General features: G+C 43.6%; 1 protein-coding gene across 2 annotated transcripts in view; it reads left to right on the forward strand.

Moving 5' to 3' along the window:
* The window catches only part of CARF (calcium responsive transcription factor), a 58,045-nt gene that overhangs the window by 26,765 nt on the left and 12,350 nt on the right, over positions 1-18,930 (forward strand). For both annotated transcript variants that reach the window (XR_005451865.1, XM_038749763.1), the window contains 4 exons: positions 6,701-6,934; positions 13,789-13,951; positions 15,671-15,746; positions 18,638-18,768. Coding sequence is in view for 1 of the 2 variants with exons in the window: in XM_038749763.1 (XP_038605691.1) it covers positions 6,701-6,934; positions 13,789-13,951; positions 15,671-15,746; positions 18,638-18,768 (604 nt within the window). In the remaining variant the exon portion in view is untranslated. The remainder of the gene's footprint in view (positions 1-6,700; positions 6,935-13,788; positions 13,952-15,670; positions 15,747-18,637; positions 18,769-18,930) is intronic.

Raw genomic sequence — 18,930 nt, forward strand, 5'->3', positions numbered from 1 at the left:
CCGCCCAACATTTTTCCCATTTTCAATTTCCTCCCAATTCCCCCTGACTCTCCGCAAAGTCCTTTGAGTTTTGACTTTCTTTCCTTCCCTTTCGGCTGTGATTGCCACAGGCTTCCCTTGAAAGTGGTCCAACGGATGGAGCCATAGGATTGCGACTCTCCTGTCTCAAAATCATGGGGTATCCTCGCTTGGAAAGGCAAAAGGGAGTGGGAGAAAAACACGGGATGCACAATTTGGGCATTTCTGATATTCAGCCATTCCCACCCAAGCCAGGGGAATGTCTGAGCACTGGAGCAGCCAAAAAGAAGGCTAGAAACCGGCTACTACGCTGTGTGGTTCTTTGTTCTTCCATATATAGCAGCGTGACTCAGTGGAAAGAACACGGGTTTGGGAGTCGGAGGTTATGGTTCTAATCCCGACTCCGCCGCTTGTCAGCTGTGTGACTTTGGGCAAGTCGCTTAACTTCTCTGTGCCTCAGTTACCTCATCTGTACAATGGGGATAGAGACTGTGAGCCCCATGTGGGACAAACTGATCACCTTGCATCCCCCCAGTGCTTAGAACAGTGCTTTGCACATAGTAAGCGCTTAACAAATACCATCCTCATCGTATATAAATTATAAAAATCTGTGTCACCTAAAGAAAGGATGAAAATAGGAAATGAATAATCAATCAATCAATCAATCGTATTTATTGAGCGCTTACTGTGTGCAGAGCGCTGTGCTAAGCACTTGGGAAGTACAAGTTGGCAACATATAGAGACAGTCGCTACCCAACAGTGGGCTCACAGTCTAAAAGGGGGAGACAGAGAACAAAACCAAACATACTAACAAAATAAAATAAATAGAATAGATATGTACAAGTAAAATAGAGTAATAAATATGTACAAACATATCATCATCAATCGTATTTATTGAGCGCCTACTATGTGCAGAGCACTGTACTAAGCGCTTGGGAAGTACAAATTGGCAACATATAGAGACAGTCCCTACCCAACAGTGGGCTCACAGTCTAAAAGGGGGGAGACAGAGAACAAAACCAAACATACTAACAAAATAAAATAAATAGAATAGATATGTACAAGTAAAATAAATAAATAAATAGAGTAATAAATATGTACAAACATATATACATATATACAGGTGCTGTGGGGAAGGGAAGGAGGTAAGATGAGGGGGATGGAGAGGGGGACGAGGGGGAGAGGAAGGAAGGGGCTCAGTCTGGGAAGGCCTCCTGGAGGAGGTGAGCTCTCAGTAGGGCTCAAAGTTGTTGTTTCCTCTGAGTCTGTCCCTATGCTAGGGTCTCATATCACGCAAGAATTAGAGCGTCATTTCTAAGGTTTAATTCTTCCTGCTGCCGTTGGTTGGAAGCGTAAACAGCAAAAGAAATCCCGGTGAAACATGACATTCTGCCAGAGATGCTTCTAGGTTTAGACAAGAGGGAACATTAGTGTGAATGACAAAGTTCTCATTGTCTAAATATCAATTTGGGTTGCTAGGTTATAAGCTAGCAGCTTATAACGCTGGTTATAAGAAGCAGCGTGGCCCAGAGGAAAGAGCCCGGGCTTTGGAGTCAAAGGTCATGGGTTCAAATCCCGGCTCCGCCAATTGTCAGCTGTGTGACTTTGGGCAAGACACTTAACTTCTCTGTGCCTCAGTTATCTGTAAAATGGGGTTGAAGACAGTGAGCCCCACGTGGGACAACCTGATCACCCTGTATCCTCCCCAGTGCTTAGACCAGTGCTTTATACGTAGTAGGCACTTAATAAATGCCATTATTATTATTATTATTAAGCTCCTTTTATGTTTGTACATATTTATTACTCTATTTATTTATTTTACTTGTACATATCTATTCTATTTATTTTATTTTGTTAATATGTTTGGTTTTGTTCTCTGTCTCCCCCTTTTAGACTGTGAGCCCACTGTTGGGTAGGGACACAGTAAGCGCTCAATAAATACGATTGATTGATTGATTGATTGACTGTCTCTATGTGTTGCCAACTTGTACTTCCCAAGCGCTTAGTCCAGTGCTCTGCACACAGTAAGCGCTCAATAAATACGATTGATGATTAAGCTCCTTGAGGGCAGAGATTATCGTCTACTAATTCTAATGCTCTCCAAATCAGTTAGTATGGTAGTCTGAACACAGGCGCTCAATAAATCTCATTCACACAGATTTTGAACGTTAGCTGACTGTGTTGCTACAGAATATCTATTTCACAGTGACCCGTCATTGACCTAGGTTAGTGAAAAATAAGGAAAGGGATAGGGGCACACTCCAGTTTCTGATCCGCTCTGTATGATTCCACGCGTCATTTTTCATTTCAGACAAAACCCGGTTACTGCAAGTGTGTTAGTGTGAAAGTAACTTGCCTAACTTCCAGACTGAGCCCCTTCCTTCCTCTCCCCCTCGTCCCCTTCTCCATCCCCCCCATTTTACCTCCTTCCCTTCCCCACAGCACCTGTATATATGTATATATGTTTGTACATATTTATTACTCTATTTATTTATTTATTTATTTTACTTGTACATATCTATTCTATTTATTTTATTTTGTTAGTATGTTTGGTTTTGTTCTCTGTCTCCCCCTTTTAGACTGTGAGCCCGCTGTTGGGTAGGGACTGTCTCTATATGTTGCCAACTTGTACTTCCCAAGCGCTTAGTACAGTGCTCTGCACACAGTAAGCGCTCAATAAATACGATCGATGATGATGATGATGATTTGAACATGTTTATTCTATTTATTTTATTTTGTTAATATGTTTCGTTTTGTTCTCTGTCTCCCCCAATAAATACGATTGAATGAATGAATGAATGAATGAATGGAGTTAGGGCAGGGCCAGGATAAAATGAGGGATGGAAGCTGGGGGATAGGGTAGGGTGGGTGAGCCCACTGTTGGGTAGGGACTGTCTCTATATGTTGCCAACTTGAACTTCCCAAGAGCTTAGTACAGTGCTCTGCACACAGTAAGCGCTCAATAAATACGATTAAAAAAAAAAGGTAACCGTTAAAATGCTATCCCTTCAGGCTGATTCATTTGCGGGGGGTCAGCTGTCTACACTGCCATACAAGAGACCTGAATTTCCTTTCCATTTGATTCTCTCACGCACTGGGCCATCAGGAGCTGGGGGTGCGTTGAGCCTTTGGCAGGGGAAAGCATTTCATGTAATACGGCATTAACAGTCTACAAATCATACCCATTCTTGGGATGGAAGGGCGGGAGGTGCGATGAAAAAGCCTACTTGTGGGTGGGTTCAACCAGTGGTATTTATCGAGCGCTTAATGTGGGCAGAACACTATTCTAGGTACTTGGGAGAGTGAAATAAAAAAAAGAGTGGGTATAGGGAGTCTCTATCCACAAGGAGATGAGCTAGAAGAAATGAAGACATTTGTGCCTGGTTCAAAAGTTGCCAATCTGCTTGGTTCAGTGGCTAGAGCATGGACCTGAGAATCAGAAGGTCATGGGTTCAAATCCTGACTCCACCACTTGGCCGTTGTGTGACCTCGAGCAAGTCACTTCGCTTCCTCGGGCCTCAGTTACCTCATCTGTAAAATGGAGATCGAGACTGTGAGCCCCACATGGGACAGGAACAGTGTCCAATCTGATTTCCTTGTATTCACCCCAGCGCTTAGTACAGTGCCTAGCACATAGTAAGTGTATAACAAGTACCACAATTATTATTATTCTATTATGAGATGAAGGATCTGCGATTAGATCTTCACAAGAGTGCTTTTATAAAAGTGTATGAATTTTCAGTATTTCCTCAATTTTATGCTGACTTTGAACATTAGCGGTAACTGATTTTTTAATGGAATTTAAGTGCTCGGCAGTGTACTGTGAGCCCACTGTTGGGTAGGGACTGTCTCTATATGTTGCCAACTTGTACTTCCCAAGCGCTTAGTACAGTGCTCTGCACACAGTAAGCGCTCAATAAATACGATTGATGATGATGATGATGATACTAAGCGCTAGGGCAAATGCAAAACAGATCGGACACAGTCCGTATCCCACATGGGGATCTCAGCGTGGCTCAGTGGACAGAGCATGGGCTTGGGAGTCGGAGGTCATGGGTTCGAATCCCGGCTCCACCACTTGTCAGCTGTGTGACCTTGGGCAAGCCACTTAACTTCTCTGTGCCTCAGTTCCCTCATCTGTAAAATGGGGATTAAGACTGTGAGCCCCACGTGGAACAACCTGATCACCTTGTATCCCCCAGCACTTAGAACAGTGCTTTGTGCATAGTAAGCACTTAACAAATACCATCATCATCTCAGTCATTTTGTAGATGAGGAAATGGAGGCACAGAGAAGTTCATTAATTCATTCATTCAATCATATTTATTGAGCACTTACTGTGTGCAGAGCACTGGACTAAGCGCTTGGGAAGTACAAGTTGGCAACATATAGAGATGGCCCCTACCCAACAATGGGCTCACAGTCTAGAAGGGGGAGACAGACAACCAAACAAAATATATTAACAAAATAAAATAAATAGAATAGTAAAGTGACTTGCCCAAGGTCACAGCAGATGTGTGGCAGAGCTGGGATGAGGTAACCCACGTTCTCTGACTTCCAGCCTCAGGCTTTTTCCACTAGGTTAAGCTGGGGAGAGGGACTTAAAAATTAGATAGGAGAAGCAATAGAGTGTAATAACATGTACAGAAGTGCTCTGGGGGTGGGGTGAATATCAACCTGTTTAAGGGATATGATCCTACTGTGTGTCCTTTATTCACAGTTAAATTTAATTGAAGAATTGAATTATCTAATTGGTAGGAAAAATCTGCACTGCAGCTAATTCTGCTTTCAAAAGGTTTGAAAATTAGCTACTTTTCCATGTGCTGAAAAAAACAAAATATGCACTTTTCTGATACATGAAGACCCTCCTCAATTAATTTCTCATTGCACCATTCTGTATCAGTGGTATTTGAGCACTATACTAAACACTTAGGAGAGTACAATTCTATAGAGTTGGCTGTATGATCCTCCCCGCAACTTCCTTGGCAATTCATTCATTCATTCAATCGTATTTATTGAGCGCTTACTGTGTGCAGAGCACTGTACTAAGCGCTTGGGAAGTTCAAGTTGGCAACATATAGAGACAGTCCCTACCCAACAGCGGGCTCACAGTCTAGAAGGGGGAACATTATTATGCCCTTTCTATAATTTATCTTCTAGACTGTGAGCCCATTGTTGGGTAGGGACCGTCTCTATATGTTGCCAATTTGTACTTCCCAAGCGCTTAGTGCAGTGCTCAGCACACAGTAAGTGCTCAATAAATACGATTGAATGAATGAATGAATGAATGCTTCTCTTTTCATCTAACTTGGAAGGATAGAAGTTTCTAAGGACAACGCGTAGAAAAATTTGGTCCCAAAGTTTTGAACAGAATTGAGAAGCAGCATGGTATGGTGGATACAGCACGGGCGTGCGAGTCCGAAGGGCATGAGTTCTAATCCTGGCTCCGCCTCTTCCTTCCTTCCTTCCTTCCTTCCTTCCTTCCTTCCTTCCTTCCTTCCTTCCTCTCCCCCCAACCCCCTCTCCATCCCCCCATCTAACCTCCTTCCCTTCCCCACAGCACCTGCATATATGTATATATGTTTGTACAGATTTATTACTCTATTTATTTTACTTGTACTTACCTATTCTATTTATTTTGTTAGTATGTTTGGTTTTGTTCTCTGTCTCCCCCTTTTAGACTGTGAGCCCCCTGTTGGGTAGGGACTGTCTCTATATGTTGCCAATTTGTACTTCCCAAGTGCTTAGTACAGTGCTCTGCACACAGTAAGCGCTCAATAAGTATGATTGATTGATTGTCTGCTATGTGACCCTGGGCAAGTCACTTCCAACTGAGCCCCCTTTTTCTTCTCCTCCTCCCCATCCACCCCCACCCTACCTCCTTCCCCTCCCCACAGCACCTGTATATTTGTTTGTATGGTTTTATTACTCTATTTTACTTGTACATACTCACTGTTCTATTAATTTTGTTAATGATGTTCATTTAGCTTTAATTCCATTAATTCTGACGACTTGACACCTGTCCGCATGTTTTGTTTTGTTGTCTGTCTCCCCCTTCTAGACTGTGAGCCCCCTGTTGGGTAGGGACCATCTCTATCTGTGGCCGACTTGTACTTCCCAAGCACTCAGTACAGTGCTCTGCACACAGTAAGCGCTCAATAAATACGATTGATTGATTGATTGATTTAGGTTTAATTCTATTAATTCTGACAACTTGACACCTGTCCCCATGTTCTGTTTTGTTGTCTGCCTCCCCCTTCTAGACTGTGAGCCCGCTGTTGGGTAGGGACCGTCTCTATGTGTCGCCGACTTGAACTTCCCAAGCGCTTCGTACAGTGCTCTGCACACAGTAAGCGCTCAATAAATACGACTGAATGAATGAATGAATGAGTGAACTTCTCTGGGCCTCAGTGACCTTATCTGTAAAATGGAGACTGAGAATGTGAGCCCCATGAGGGACAGGGACTGTGTCCAAACTGATTTGCTTGTACTCACCCCAGCGCTTAATACACTGCCTGGCACGTAGTAAGCGCTTAACAAGCATATTATTATTATTATTAATAACTGTGCCGTCACACAGACTTCTTTTCCTACTAGATTTATTCCCGTTCTTACTGATGAATCAGTAATAAGGATCATTTATGGACTTTGCGAGTTTGACCTGAAAATTTTCTTCCATCAGGTGGTACGTGCAGTTACCCACCCAGCAAGCTCACCAGTATCACGAATTAGACACCTCCTGCCTTCCATCTTCACCCTCCCCATTCCCCGTGTCTGCCGCCGAAGAAGAGGAGGAGGCGAATCGAGACGAAAACGGCCTTCTACCTTCCCGCCTGCACCCGCAAGTGGCAGATAAGATCCGAGAATTGGTGTCTCAGGGAATAGAGCAGGTCTATGCTGTGAGGAAACAGCTAAGGTCCGGCATCGCCTGTTCTTTTTTAACTGCAATCTGTGTGAATTCGCATGAGGTTTGTCTGCTGTAGACTGGCTCCGATTGACGAGGGTGTTTTCACCGCAGGCCGGAGCGGAGATGGGGACGGAGCCTTAGCTGCTCCTTTGCCTCGGAGGGCTGCCTGGGGGACACAGAACAGCCTCCAATCCTCCCACCCAGCCCCTTTCAGCTTCAAAAGGAAGCTGTGTTAGCAGGACCTCCATAATAATAATAATAATAATAATAATAATAATAATAATAATAATAATAATAATCCATATATTTCATACAGTAATATTCATTATCTATATAATAATATATAATAATAGATTATAATATGATATAAAATATAAATATTTATTATTTATAAATAATATATTATATAATGTATAATAATTGATTATATCATATCATATTATAGTATAGTATAGTATAGCTTATATCATTTCATATTATATTATATTATATTATATTATATTATATCATCATATTATATATTATATCATAATATATTATATTATATTATGTTATGTTTTATGTTATGTTATGTTACGTTATGTTATATTATATTATGTTATGTTATGCTATGTTATATTATATATTATATGATATCATATTATATTATATTACATCGTATCATATCATATCATATATCATACCATATATCATATCATATCTTATATTAATTATATTATACTATGATATATTATATTATATTATATTTTATATTATATTACATCGTATTGTATATGTCATATGTCATATCATACATCATATCATATATTATATCAATTATATTACAATATATTGTATCATATCATATTATATTATATTATATAATATTATATTATATTATATTGTATTGTATTAGCATATCACATTATATTATATTGCATTATATATTCATCATTCATATATAATATATTATATAATATATTATATAAATAAAATGCATTATATAACATAATATATTATATTATAATCTATTATATATTATAATAATTATATTATAATATATTATAATTATATTCTATGATAATATAATAAAAATAATGGCATTTATTAAGCACTTACTATGTGCAAAGCACGGTTCTAAGTGCTGGGGTGGTTACAAGGTGATCAGGTTGTCAACCGATCAATCAGTCAATCGTATTTATTGAGCGCTGACTGTGTGCAGAGCACTGGACTAAGCGCTTGGGAAGTACAAGTTGGCAACATATAGAGACGGTCCCTACCCAACAGTGGGCTCACAGTCCCACGGGGTGGGGGCTCACAGCCTTCATCTCCATTTTCCAGATGAGGTAACTGAGGCCCAGAGAAGTGAAGGGACCTGCCCAAAGTCACACAGCTGACAAAAGTGTGAAGCAGAAGCAGAGAGAAGCAGAGAAGGAGCGTGGCTCAGTGGAACGAGCCCGGACTTTGGAGTCAGAGGTCATGGGTTCGAATCCCGGCTCCACCACAAGTCTGCTGTGTGACCTTGGGCAAGTCACTTAACTTCTCTGAGCCTCAGTTACCTCATCTGTAAAAATGGGGATGAAGGCTGTGAGCCCCACGTGGGACAATTTGATCACATTGTATCCCCCCAGTGCTTAGAATAGGGCTTTGCACATAGTAAGCGCTTAACAAATGCCATCATTGTTATTATTACAAATGGCAGAGGCGGGATTTGAACCCGTGACCTCTGACTCCAAAGCCCGGTCTCTTTTCCACTGAGCCACGCTGCTTCCCTAATGCCGCCACACCCGCTTTCACCACTTACTGGGGCATCCCAGCTCCACCACAAGTCTGCTGTGTGACCTTGGGCAAGTCACTTAACTTCTCTGAGCCTCAGTTCCCTCATCTGTAAAAATGGGGATGAAGACTGTGAGCCCCACGTGGGAAAACTTGATCACACTGTATTCCCCCCCAGCGCTTAGAACAGTGCTTTGCACATAGTAAGTGCTTAACAAATGCCATTATTATTATTATTATTATTATTATTATTATTATTTGTGCCCCTGTCATGAGTCCAAAGGCGCCGTGTTTGAGGTAACTGCATATGCGTGACTCTGTTGGAGGTCTCAGTCTGTGTGCAGCAGCAGTGGGTACCTTGGGCTTGCAGGGTTATGTGTCACCAAACCAAAAAAATTCCAGAATTCCGAACCTTCACTTTAATAATAATAATAATAATAATAATGGCATTTATTATTCATTCATTCATTCAGTCGTATTTATTGAGCGCTTACTGTGTGCAGAGCACTGGACTAAGCACTTGGGAAGTACAATTTATCAACATCTAGAGACGGTCCCTACCCAACAGCGGGCTCACAGTCTAGAAGGGGGAGACAGACAACAAAACCAAACATAGTAACAAAATAAAATAAATAAAATAAATATTAAGCGCTTACTATGTGCAAAGCACTGTTCTAAGCGCTGGGGAGGTTACAAGGTGATCAGGTTGTTCCATGGGGCTTCCTAGTGGAGGAAGCAGCATGGCTCAGTGGAAAGAGCCCGGGCTTTGGAGTCAGAGGTCATGGGTTCGAATCCCGGCTCTGCCACATGTCTGCTGTGTGACCTTGGGCAAGTCACTCAACTTCTCTGAGCCTCAGTTACCTCATCTGGAAAATGGGGATTAAGACTGTGAGCCCCACGTGGGACAACCTGATCACTTTGTATCCCCCCAAGCGCTTAGAACTGTGCTTTGCACATAGTAAGCGCTTAACAAATGCCAACATTATTATTATTATCCCCATTTTACAGATGAGGGAACTGAGGCCCAGAGAAGTGAAGTGGCTTGCCCAAAGTCACACAGCTGACAATTGGCGGGGCGGGGATTTGAACCCATGCCCTCCGACTCCAAAGCCCGGGCTCTTTCCACTGAGCCACACTGCTTCTCTAATTATCCACTTTCTTTTTCAATTATGAATACCTTAATAATAATAATAATAATAATGATGGCATTTGTTAATCAATCAATCGTATTTATTGAGCGCTTCCTGTGTGCAGAGCACTGTACTAAGCGCTTGGGAAGTACAAGTTGGCAACATATAGAGACAGTCCCTACCCAACAGTGGGCTCACAGTCTAGAAGGTTAGAACAGTGCTTTGCACACAGTAAGCGCTTAATAAATGCTATTATTATTCTTATTGTGGAAAATAAACCTAGTAATAATAATGATAGCATTTGTTAAGCGCTTACTATGTGCCAAGCACTGTTCTAAGCACTGGTGGGGTTTACAAGGTAGTCAGGTCATCCCCCGTGGGGCTCACACTTTTAATCCCCATTTTCCAGATGAGGTAACTGAGGCCCAGAGAAGTGAAGCGACTGGCCCAAAGTCACACAGCTGATCAGTGGCGGGGACAGGATTAGAACCCACGACCTCTGACTCCCAAGCCCAAGTCACTTCACTTCTCTGGGCCTCAGTTCCCTCATCTGGAAAATGGGGATGAAGACTGTGAGCCCCCAGTGGGACAATTTGATCACCTCGTAACCTCTCCAGCGCTTAGAACAGTGCTTTGCACATAGTAAGCGCTTAATAAATGCCATTATTATTATTACTGAGCCACACTGCTTCCGATTATTAAGTAGCACAGCCCTTCAGAAAGCATTCCTATTTGGTAACCAGGGGCCCTGCTGTGCGGCTACTGTGAGGACAGTCACAGGTTGGAACGAAACAGTCCCAGCTGGACACCCCTGTGCCCGTCCCAATCAATCAATCGTATTTATTGAGCGCTTACTGTGTGCAGAGCACTGTACTAAGCGCTTGGGAAGTCCAAGTTGGCAACATATAGAGACGGTCCCTACCCAACAGTGGGCTCCCAGTCTAAGCTCAGCGGCCTTCGGTTCCATCCCCGTGAAGCAGCGTGGCTCAGTGGAAAGAGCCCGGGCTTTGGAGTCAGAGGCCGTGGGTTCAAATCCCGGCCCCGCCACTTGTCAGCTGGGTGACTTTGGGCAAGTCACTTCACTCCTTCTAGACTGTGAGCCCACTGTTGGGTAGGGACCGCCTCTATATGTTGCCAACTTGTACTTCCCAAGCACTTAATACAGTGCTCTGCATACAGGAAGCGCTCAATAAATACAATTGAATGGATTCACTCATTCCTTCATTCCATCGTATTGACCAAGAGCTCCCTGTGTGCACAGCACTGGACTAAGCGCTGGGGAGAGTCATTCATTCCTTCCACTGTATTTTTGAGCACTTACTGTGTGCAGAACACTGTACTAAGCACTTGGGAAGTACAAGTCGGCAACATAATGAGTCCAGTTCATTCATTCATTTATTCAATCATATTTATTGGGCACTTACTGGCTCAGTGGAAAGAGCCCGGGCTTTGGAGTCAGAGGCCGTGGGTTCAAATCCCAGCCCCGCCACTTGTCAGCTGGGTAACTTTGGGCAAATCACTTCACTCCTTCTAGACTGTAAGCCCACTGTTGGGTAGGGACCGCCTCTCTATGTTGCCAACTTGTACTTCCCAAGCGCTTAGTACAGTGCTCTGCACACAGGAAGCACTCAATAAATACGATTGAATGGATTCACTCATTCCTTCATTCCGTCGTATTGATCGAGGGCTCCCTGTGTGCACAGTACTGGACTAAGCGCTGGGGAGGGTCATTCATTCCTTCCACTGTATTTTTTGAGCGCTTACTGTGTGCAGAACACTGTACTAAGCGCTTGGGAAGTACAAGTCGGCAACATAATGAGTCCAGTTCATTCGTTCATTTATTCCATCGTATTTATTGAGCGCTTACTGGCTCAGTGGAAAGAGCCCGGGCTTTGGAGTCAGAGGCCGTGGGTTCAAATCCCGGCCCCGCCACTTGTCAGCTGGGTGACTTTGGGCAAGTCACTTCACTCCTTCTAGACTGTAAGCCCACTGTTGGGTAGGGACCGCCTCTCTATGTTGCCAACTTGTACTTCCCAAGCGCTTAGTACAGTGCTCTGCACACAGGAAGCGCTCAATAAATACGATTGAATGGATTCACTCATTCCTTCATTCCGTCGTATTGATCGAGCGCTCCCTGTGTGCTCAGCACTGGACTAAGCTCTGGGGAGAGTCATTCATTCCTTCCACTGTATTTATTGAGCGCTTACTGTGTGCAGAACACTGTACTAAGCGCTTGGGAAGTACAAGTCGGCAACATAATGAGTCCAGTTCATTCGTTCATTTATTCCATCGTATTTATTGAGCGCTTACTGGCTCAGTGGAAAGAGCCCGGGCTTTGGAGTCAGAGGCCGTGGGTTCAAATCCCGGCCCCGCCACTTGTCAGCTGGGTGACTTTGGGCAAGTCACTTCACTCCTTCTAGACTGTTAGCCCACTGTTGGGTAGGGACCGCCTCTCTATATTGCCAACTTGTACTTCCCAAGCGCTTAGTACAGTGCTCTGCACACAGTAAGCACTCAATAAATACGATTGATTCTCTGGGCCTCAGTTCCCTCATCTGTAAAATGGGGTTGAAGACTGTGAGCCCCTCGTGGGACAACCTGATTACCTGGTATGTACCCCAGCGCTTAGAACAGTGCTTTGCACATAGTAAGCGCTTAACAAATACCAACATTATTATTATTATTGTGTTCATCGTTCCACTTAGTTACCGCAGCGCTGCTAGTTGGAACATGCTTTCCGGGCCCTTCTGCATTCTCCAAGTCTCCATGACTGGTTTGAGGCTCATCGGTCATTGGTGATGGCAGACTCATCATCATCATCAATCGTATTTATTGAGTGCTTACTGTGTGCAGAGCACTGTACTAAGCGCTTGGGAAGTCCAAGTTGGCAACATATAGAGACAGTCCCTACCCAACAGTGGACTCCATGGCTTATCAATCGTATTTATTGAGCGCTTACTGTGTGCAGAGCACTGTACTAAGCGCTTGGGAAGTACAAATTGGCAACATATAGAGACTGTCCCTACCCAACAGTGGGCTCAAGAGCACGGGCTCGGGAGTCAGAGGTCATTCATTCATTCATTCAATCGTATTTATTGAGCGCTTACTGTGTGCAGAGCACTTGGGAAGTCCAAGTTGGCAACATCTAGAGACGGTCCCTACCCAACAGCGGAGCTCACAGTCAAGAAGGGGGAGACGGACAATGAAACAAAACATATTAACAAAATCAAATAAATAGAATAGTAAATATGTACAAGGTCATGGGTTCTAATCCCAGCTCCGCCACTTCTCAGCACCACGAGCTGTGTGCTGTGGCAAGTCACTTCACTTCTCTGTGCCTCAGTTCCCTCATCTGTAAAATGGGGATTAAGACTGTGAGCCCCGCATGGGATAACCTGATTACATGGTATCCACTCCAGTGCTTAGAACAGTCCCTGGCACATAGGGTTTAACAAATACCGTCATTATTATTACTATTATTATTATATGCCTGGTACTCTTCTGTTCATTGGGTTGAAATCGGATTTTTTTTTAATTTTTTAGGGTGTTTTTTTAAAAAATTTCGGCATTATCAAGCTTTTAAACTTCCATTTGCCCCTGGTGTGTGGAGTACGGTTATGAGAGGTGCATGTCTGCTTCTAGACTGTGAGCCCGTTGTTGGGTAGGGACGGTCTCTAGATGTTGCCAAATTGTACCTCCCAAGCGCTTAGTAAAGTGCTCTGCACTCAGTAAGTGCTCAATAAATACGCTTGAATGAATGAATGAATGTGGGTTAGGGTGTTTGTATGTGTCTGTAGAGGTGAATTCACTCTCTGAGGCATTCAAAGAGAGTGGGCTTTGAGATATGGTGACGGGGGAGAGATAACTGAAGCGAAAAGCAAGGAGTTGAAAGGTCATAAACCATGCTTTTGCTTTTAAAAGGACTTTTTGGGGATCGCAAAGCACACTAATTCAAATAACCTTTCAAATACCCTCTAGGAAGTTTGTAGAACGAGAACTGTTCAAGCCAGATGAGGTACCGGAAAGGCACAATTTGTCCTTCTTTCCAACTGTGAATGATATAAAAAATCATATCCACGAGGTGCAGAAGTCATTGAGAAACGGAGAGCTGGCGTTCGACTCGGAAACAATTCCAGCAACGGTATGATAAAAGTTGCCTTTTCAATTTCAGATTTCTTTCCTTCTGTTCTCTCCTTTTTGGAAGCTATTTTAACAGTAGGATCCACAGTCAATGCCTCTGAGGGTGGGGGATGAATAACTGATATTTATAATTTGATTAATCCTGGGAAGTCAAATACGAAACATTGAGCCTCTTCTCCAGTCACTTTGGGAGGAGCATTTATTCTTTCAAACCTCTAGTGTCTGCTTAGTACGTTGCTACTCTCCTTTGGATTAAATTTGTGTCAATGAATTCTAAACCCAAACACTGCGATAAAAAACAGTGTGATTCTTTAATCTCGTCCAGTTGCTCTCTTGAACAAATACGGAGACTTGTTTATCGCGTATGGCGATTTTGGCCCTTTCTTGTAACAAGCCATTTGAACATATCAGTAGCAAAGTTGATTGGCGAGCCGGATGGGACACAGAAATGTGTAGTTTTTGCAAGCGGTGAGAGGTATAACCTCTTTCTTGGAGAAGCAGCGTGGCTCAGTGGAAAAGAGCCCGGGCTTTGGAGTCAGAGGTCATGGGTTCGAATCCTGGCTCCGCCACATGTCTGCTGTGTGACCTTAGGCGAGTCACTTCGCTTCTCTGAGCCTCAGTTACCTCATCTGGAAAACAGGGATAAGACTGTGAGCCCTACGTGGGACGACTTAATCACCTTGTATCCCCCCCAGCGCTTAAAACAGTGCTCTGCACATAGTAAGCGCTTAACAAATGCCATTATTATTATTATTATTATTATTATTTCTTTGCCAATTCTCGTTCCTTCATCACCATGGACACTTAAGGACGAAAAGTCATTGACAAGGTAAAAAATCCACTTCTGTCAGCACATAGAATTTTATGCTATTAGGTTTCCCCCATTTAGTATTTCCCCCATTTAGTATATTTCCCCCATTTAGAAGCAGCGTGGCTCAGTGGAAAGAGCACGGGCTTGGGAGTCAGAGGTCATGGGTTCTAATCCCGACTCCGCCAACTGTCAGCTGTGTGACTTTGGGCATGTCACTTCACTTCTCTGGGCCTCAGTTACCTCATCTGCAAAATGGGGATGAAGACTGTGAGCCCCACGTGGGACAACCTGATCACCTTGTATCCCCCCAGTGCTTAGAAAAGTGCTTTGCATCATCATCGATCGTATTTATTGAACGCTTACTATGTGCAAAGCACTGTACTAAGCGCTTGGGAAGTACAAATTGGCAACATATAGAGACAGACCCTACCCAACAGTGGGCTCACAGTCTAAAAGTCTTTGCACATAGAAAGCACTTAACAAATACCATCATTATTAGTAGTAGTACTAGTATAGGTGAACTCCTAAATCTAGCAATAAAAATAGTGCCACTTATGATGTATAACTTTTAGGGAAGCTAAAGTCTATGAGTTCAATGTTATAGCATTCTTGTCACAAATTTGAATAATATTCCCATCATTTTTCCAGTGGGAAAACTGGAGTTGAAAGGTAGCTCAAGGAGACTTTGGTGTAAGTCCAACTTTATAGCCTGCTGGCTAATATTAATTATTCATATGTGATTGTCTCTAAAGAAACAGTTACGTCTACTACGACTGACTTAGTGGCACTTAGGCAAGAAAGCAGTAATCAACTACAGTATGCAGGGTGATGTTTGAGTATTGATGATTTGTAAATATTATTCGGTTGCCGTGGTTCAGTTTTCCTGAATGGGGCTACTTTTCCTTTCAGCTTCAGTGGACCACCGATGGTGGAAACGTTCTCACAGAGACTGTCACCGTTACATTTGCATCACCGCCCAGAGAGGGTAAGGTCGTGTTGCATGCAATGAAAAGATGTTCTCAACTATGTGGGAAACGGTGCAACAAAACTAATGGGTGTTTGAGGATTTTGGGGAAGCAGCGTGGCACAGTGGAAAGAGCACGGGCTTTGGAGTCAGAGGTCATGGGTTCAAATCCCGGCTCCTCCAGTTGTCAGCTGTGTGACTTTGGGCAAGTTACTTAACTTCTCTGGGACTCAGTTCCCTCATCTGTAAAACAGGGATTAAGACTGTGAGCCCCACGTGGGACAACCTGATCACCTTGTAACATTTCCAGCGCTTAGAACAGTGCTTTGCACATAGTAAGTGCTTAATAAATGCCATTATTATTATTATTATTATTTTGGCACTTTCCTTGTAACTAGCCACTCAAACGTATCAGTAGGAAAATTCATTGGCATTCATATCAACGTTCTTTGAGCCAGAAATGTGTAGGCTTTGCGAGCTATAAGAGGTGTTTCCTCTTTCTCTGCCAAATCTCATTCCTTAATCTACATAGGTTACTTAAGGAAACTGTTTGGGCCGTTAAGTATTTTTGCTGCAGGCAAGAATGACAACATGATGTATAAGATTTAAATGGAAAGATTTGTGCAGGATACAAATCTTGAGGAGCAGCGTGGCTGAGGAGCAGCATGGCGCAGTGGAAAAAGCACGGGCTTTGAAGTTAGAGGTCATGGGGTCAAATCGCCCTCCTCCCCCTCCCCATCCCCCTGCCTTACCTCCTTCCCCTCCCCACAGCACCTGTATATATGTATATATGTGTGTACATATTTATTACTCTATTTTACTTGTACATATTTATTCTATTTATTTTATTTTGTTAATATGTTTTGTTTTGTTGTCTGTCTCCCCCTTCTAGACTGTGAGCCCGCTGTTGGGTAGGGACCATCTCTATATGTTGCCAACTTGTACTTCCCAAGCACTTAGTACAATGCTCTGCACACAGTAAGCGCTCAATAAATACGACTGATTGATTGATTAGAGGAGTGAAGTGCGTGGGCTGGGTTGTAGTAAGAAATTAGAGAGGTAATTTAGGAGGGGGAGAGCTGATTGAGAGCCTTAAAGCTAACGGTAAGACATTTCTGTTTGACGTGGAGGAGGAGGAAGAAGAAGAAGGAGAGCAGTCTCTCCTCTCCCCTTCCTTGCAGCTGTGTCACTGCTGCTGCCACTGTCTTAATGATCACGGGCCTCCCACGATGCCGACTGAAAGCAGGACTTCGGTTCATCCCCTCTCTGAGCTACAGAGATGATCTAGTTACCTTAATTTAAGCTTTAGGGCTAATGAACAATTCTCAAGGAGTGTCTTCTGAGAATATTGGAAAACAAGATAAATTTTCACCTGTAAGTTCCTTGAGGTCAGAATCATTTCTACAAACTATATTCATTCGTTCAATCGTATTTATTGAACTCTTACTGTGTGCAGAGCACTGTACTAAGTGCTTGGGAAGTACAAGTTGGCAACATATAGAGAAGGCCCGTACCCAACAACGGTCTCACAGTCTATGACGGGGAGACAGGTAACAAAACAAAACATGTGGACAGGTGTCAAGTCATCAGAACAAACAGAATTAAAGCTAGATGCGCAACATTAACAAAATAAATAGAATGGTAAATATGTACAACTAAAATAAATAGAGTAATGAATCTATACCAACATATATACAGGTGCTGTGGGCAGGGGAAGGAGGTAGGGTTGGGGGGTGGGGAGGAGGAGAGGATAAAGGGGGCTCGGTGTGGAAAGGCCTCTTGGAGGAGGTGAGCTCTCAGTAGGGCTTTGAAGGGAGGAAGAGAGCGAGCTTGGCGGATGTGTGGAGGGAGGGCATTCCAGGCCAGGGGGAGAACGTGGGCTGGGGGTCAATGGCGGGATGGGCGAGAACGAGGCCCAGTGAGGAGGTTAGCGGCAGAGGAGCGGAGGGTGCGGGATGGGCTGTAAAAGGAGAGAAGGGAGGTGAGGTGGGAGGGGGCGAGGTGATGGGCAGCCTTGAAGCCGAAAGTGAGAGTTTTTGCTTGATGCATAGGTTGATTGGCAGCCACAGGAGATTTTTGAGGAGGGGAGTAACATGCCCAGAGCATTTCTGCACAAAGATGATCCGGGCAGCAGCATGAAATATAGACTGAAGCAGGGAGAGACAGGAGGATGGGAGATCAGAGAGGAGGCTGATGCAGTAATCCAGTCAGGATAGGATGAGAAGATTGAACCAGCAAAGTAGCTGTTTGGGTGGAGAGGAAACGGTGGATCTTGGCGATGTTATGGAGGTGAGACCAAGACTGACTATATGGTACTCTCCCAAGTGCTTAGGACAGTGCTGTGCATCCAGTAAGTGGGTAAGAAATGCTCCTGATTGATTGATCGATCCGAAGTGGCTTAGGGGTCCCTACCTGCAATGGACTAGCTGATCTGAGAACCCTTTCTAGCCCAAAGATTCTAGACTGTGAGCCCACTGTCTTCTAGACTGTGAGCCCACTGTTGGGTAGGGACCGTCTCTATGTGTTGCCAACTTGTGCTTCCCAAGCGCTTAGTACAGTGCTCTGCACACAGTAAGCGCTCAGTAAATACGATTGGTTGATTCTATTTTCCCCCAATGAACTCAGCTAATAAGATCCCAATGTAAATTGTCTTCAGCTCACTGTGGGCAGGGAACTCTGTCATTCATTCATTCATTCAATCAATCGTATTTATTGAGCGCTTACCGTGTGCAGAGCACTGTACTAAGCGCTTGGGAAGTACAAGTTGGCAACATATAGAGACGGTCCCTACCCAACAGTGGGTGTAGCGCACTCCCCCAAGCGCTTAGTACAGTGCTTTGCACACAAGAAGCGCCCAGTAAATACCACTGATTGATTGCTTAACTGTTGATTGGTGGTGTGATGTGTTCTAGGAAACTCACCAGGGGAATCGGTTGTCACCAAAGTGGAAGCAAATCAGACGGGGGAATCTTTGTCTACAGAGACAGCCCAGTTGCTCTCTTCCCTCTCCTCTCTTCAGCCCAAAATATTTGCACAGTTACAGGTAAGTGTCCAATAGATCCGTCAGTTTTAATTGCTTCCACGCAGGTTTTCAGTGTTTTGGTTTTGGGTTCTTTTGCTGTGTTTCATAATGGAAAAGATGGTGATCATTCCCATTATGAATCGTCATTGGGAAAGTATCCTAGCACCTTTATCTGTAGTAATT

Source organism: Tachyglossus aculeatus, chromosome 7 (genome assembly GCF_015852505.1).
Source record: "Tachyglossus aculeatus isolate mTacAcu1 chromosome 7, mTacAcu1.pri, whole genome shotgun sequence".
NCBI lineage: Eukaryota > Metazoa > Chordata > Mammalia > Monotremata > Tachyglossidae > Tachyglossus > Tachyglossus aculeatus.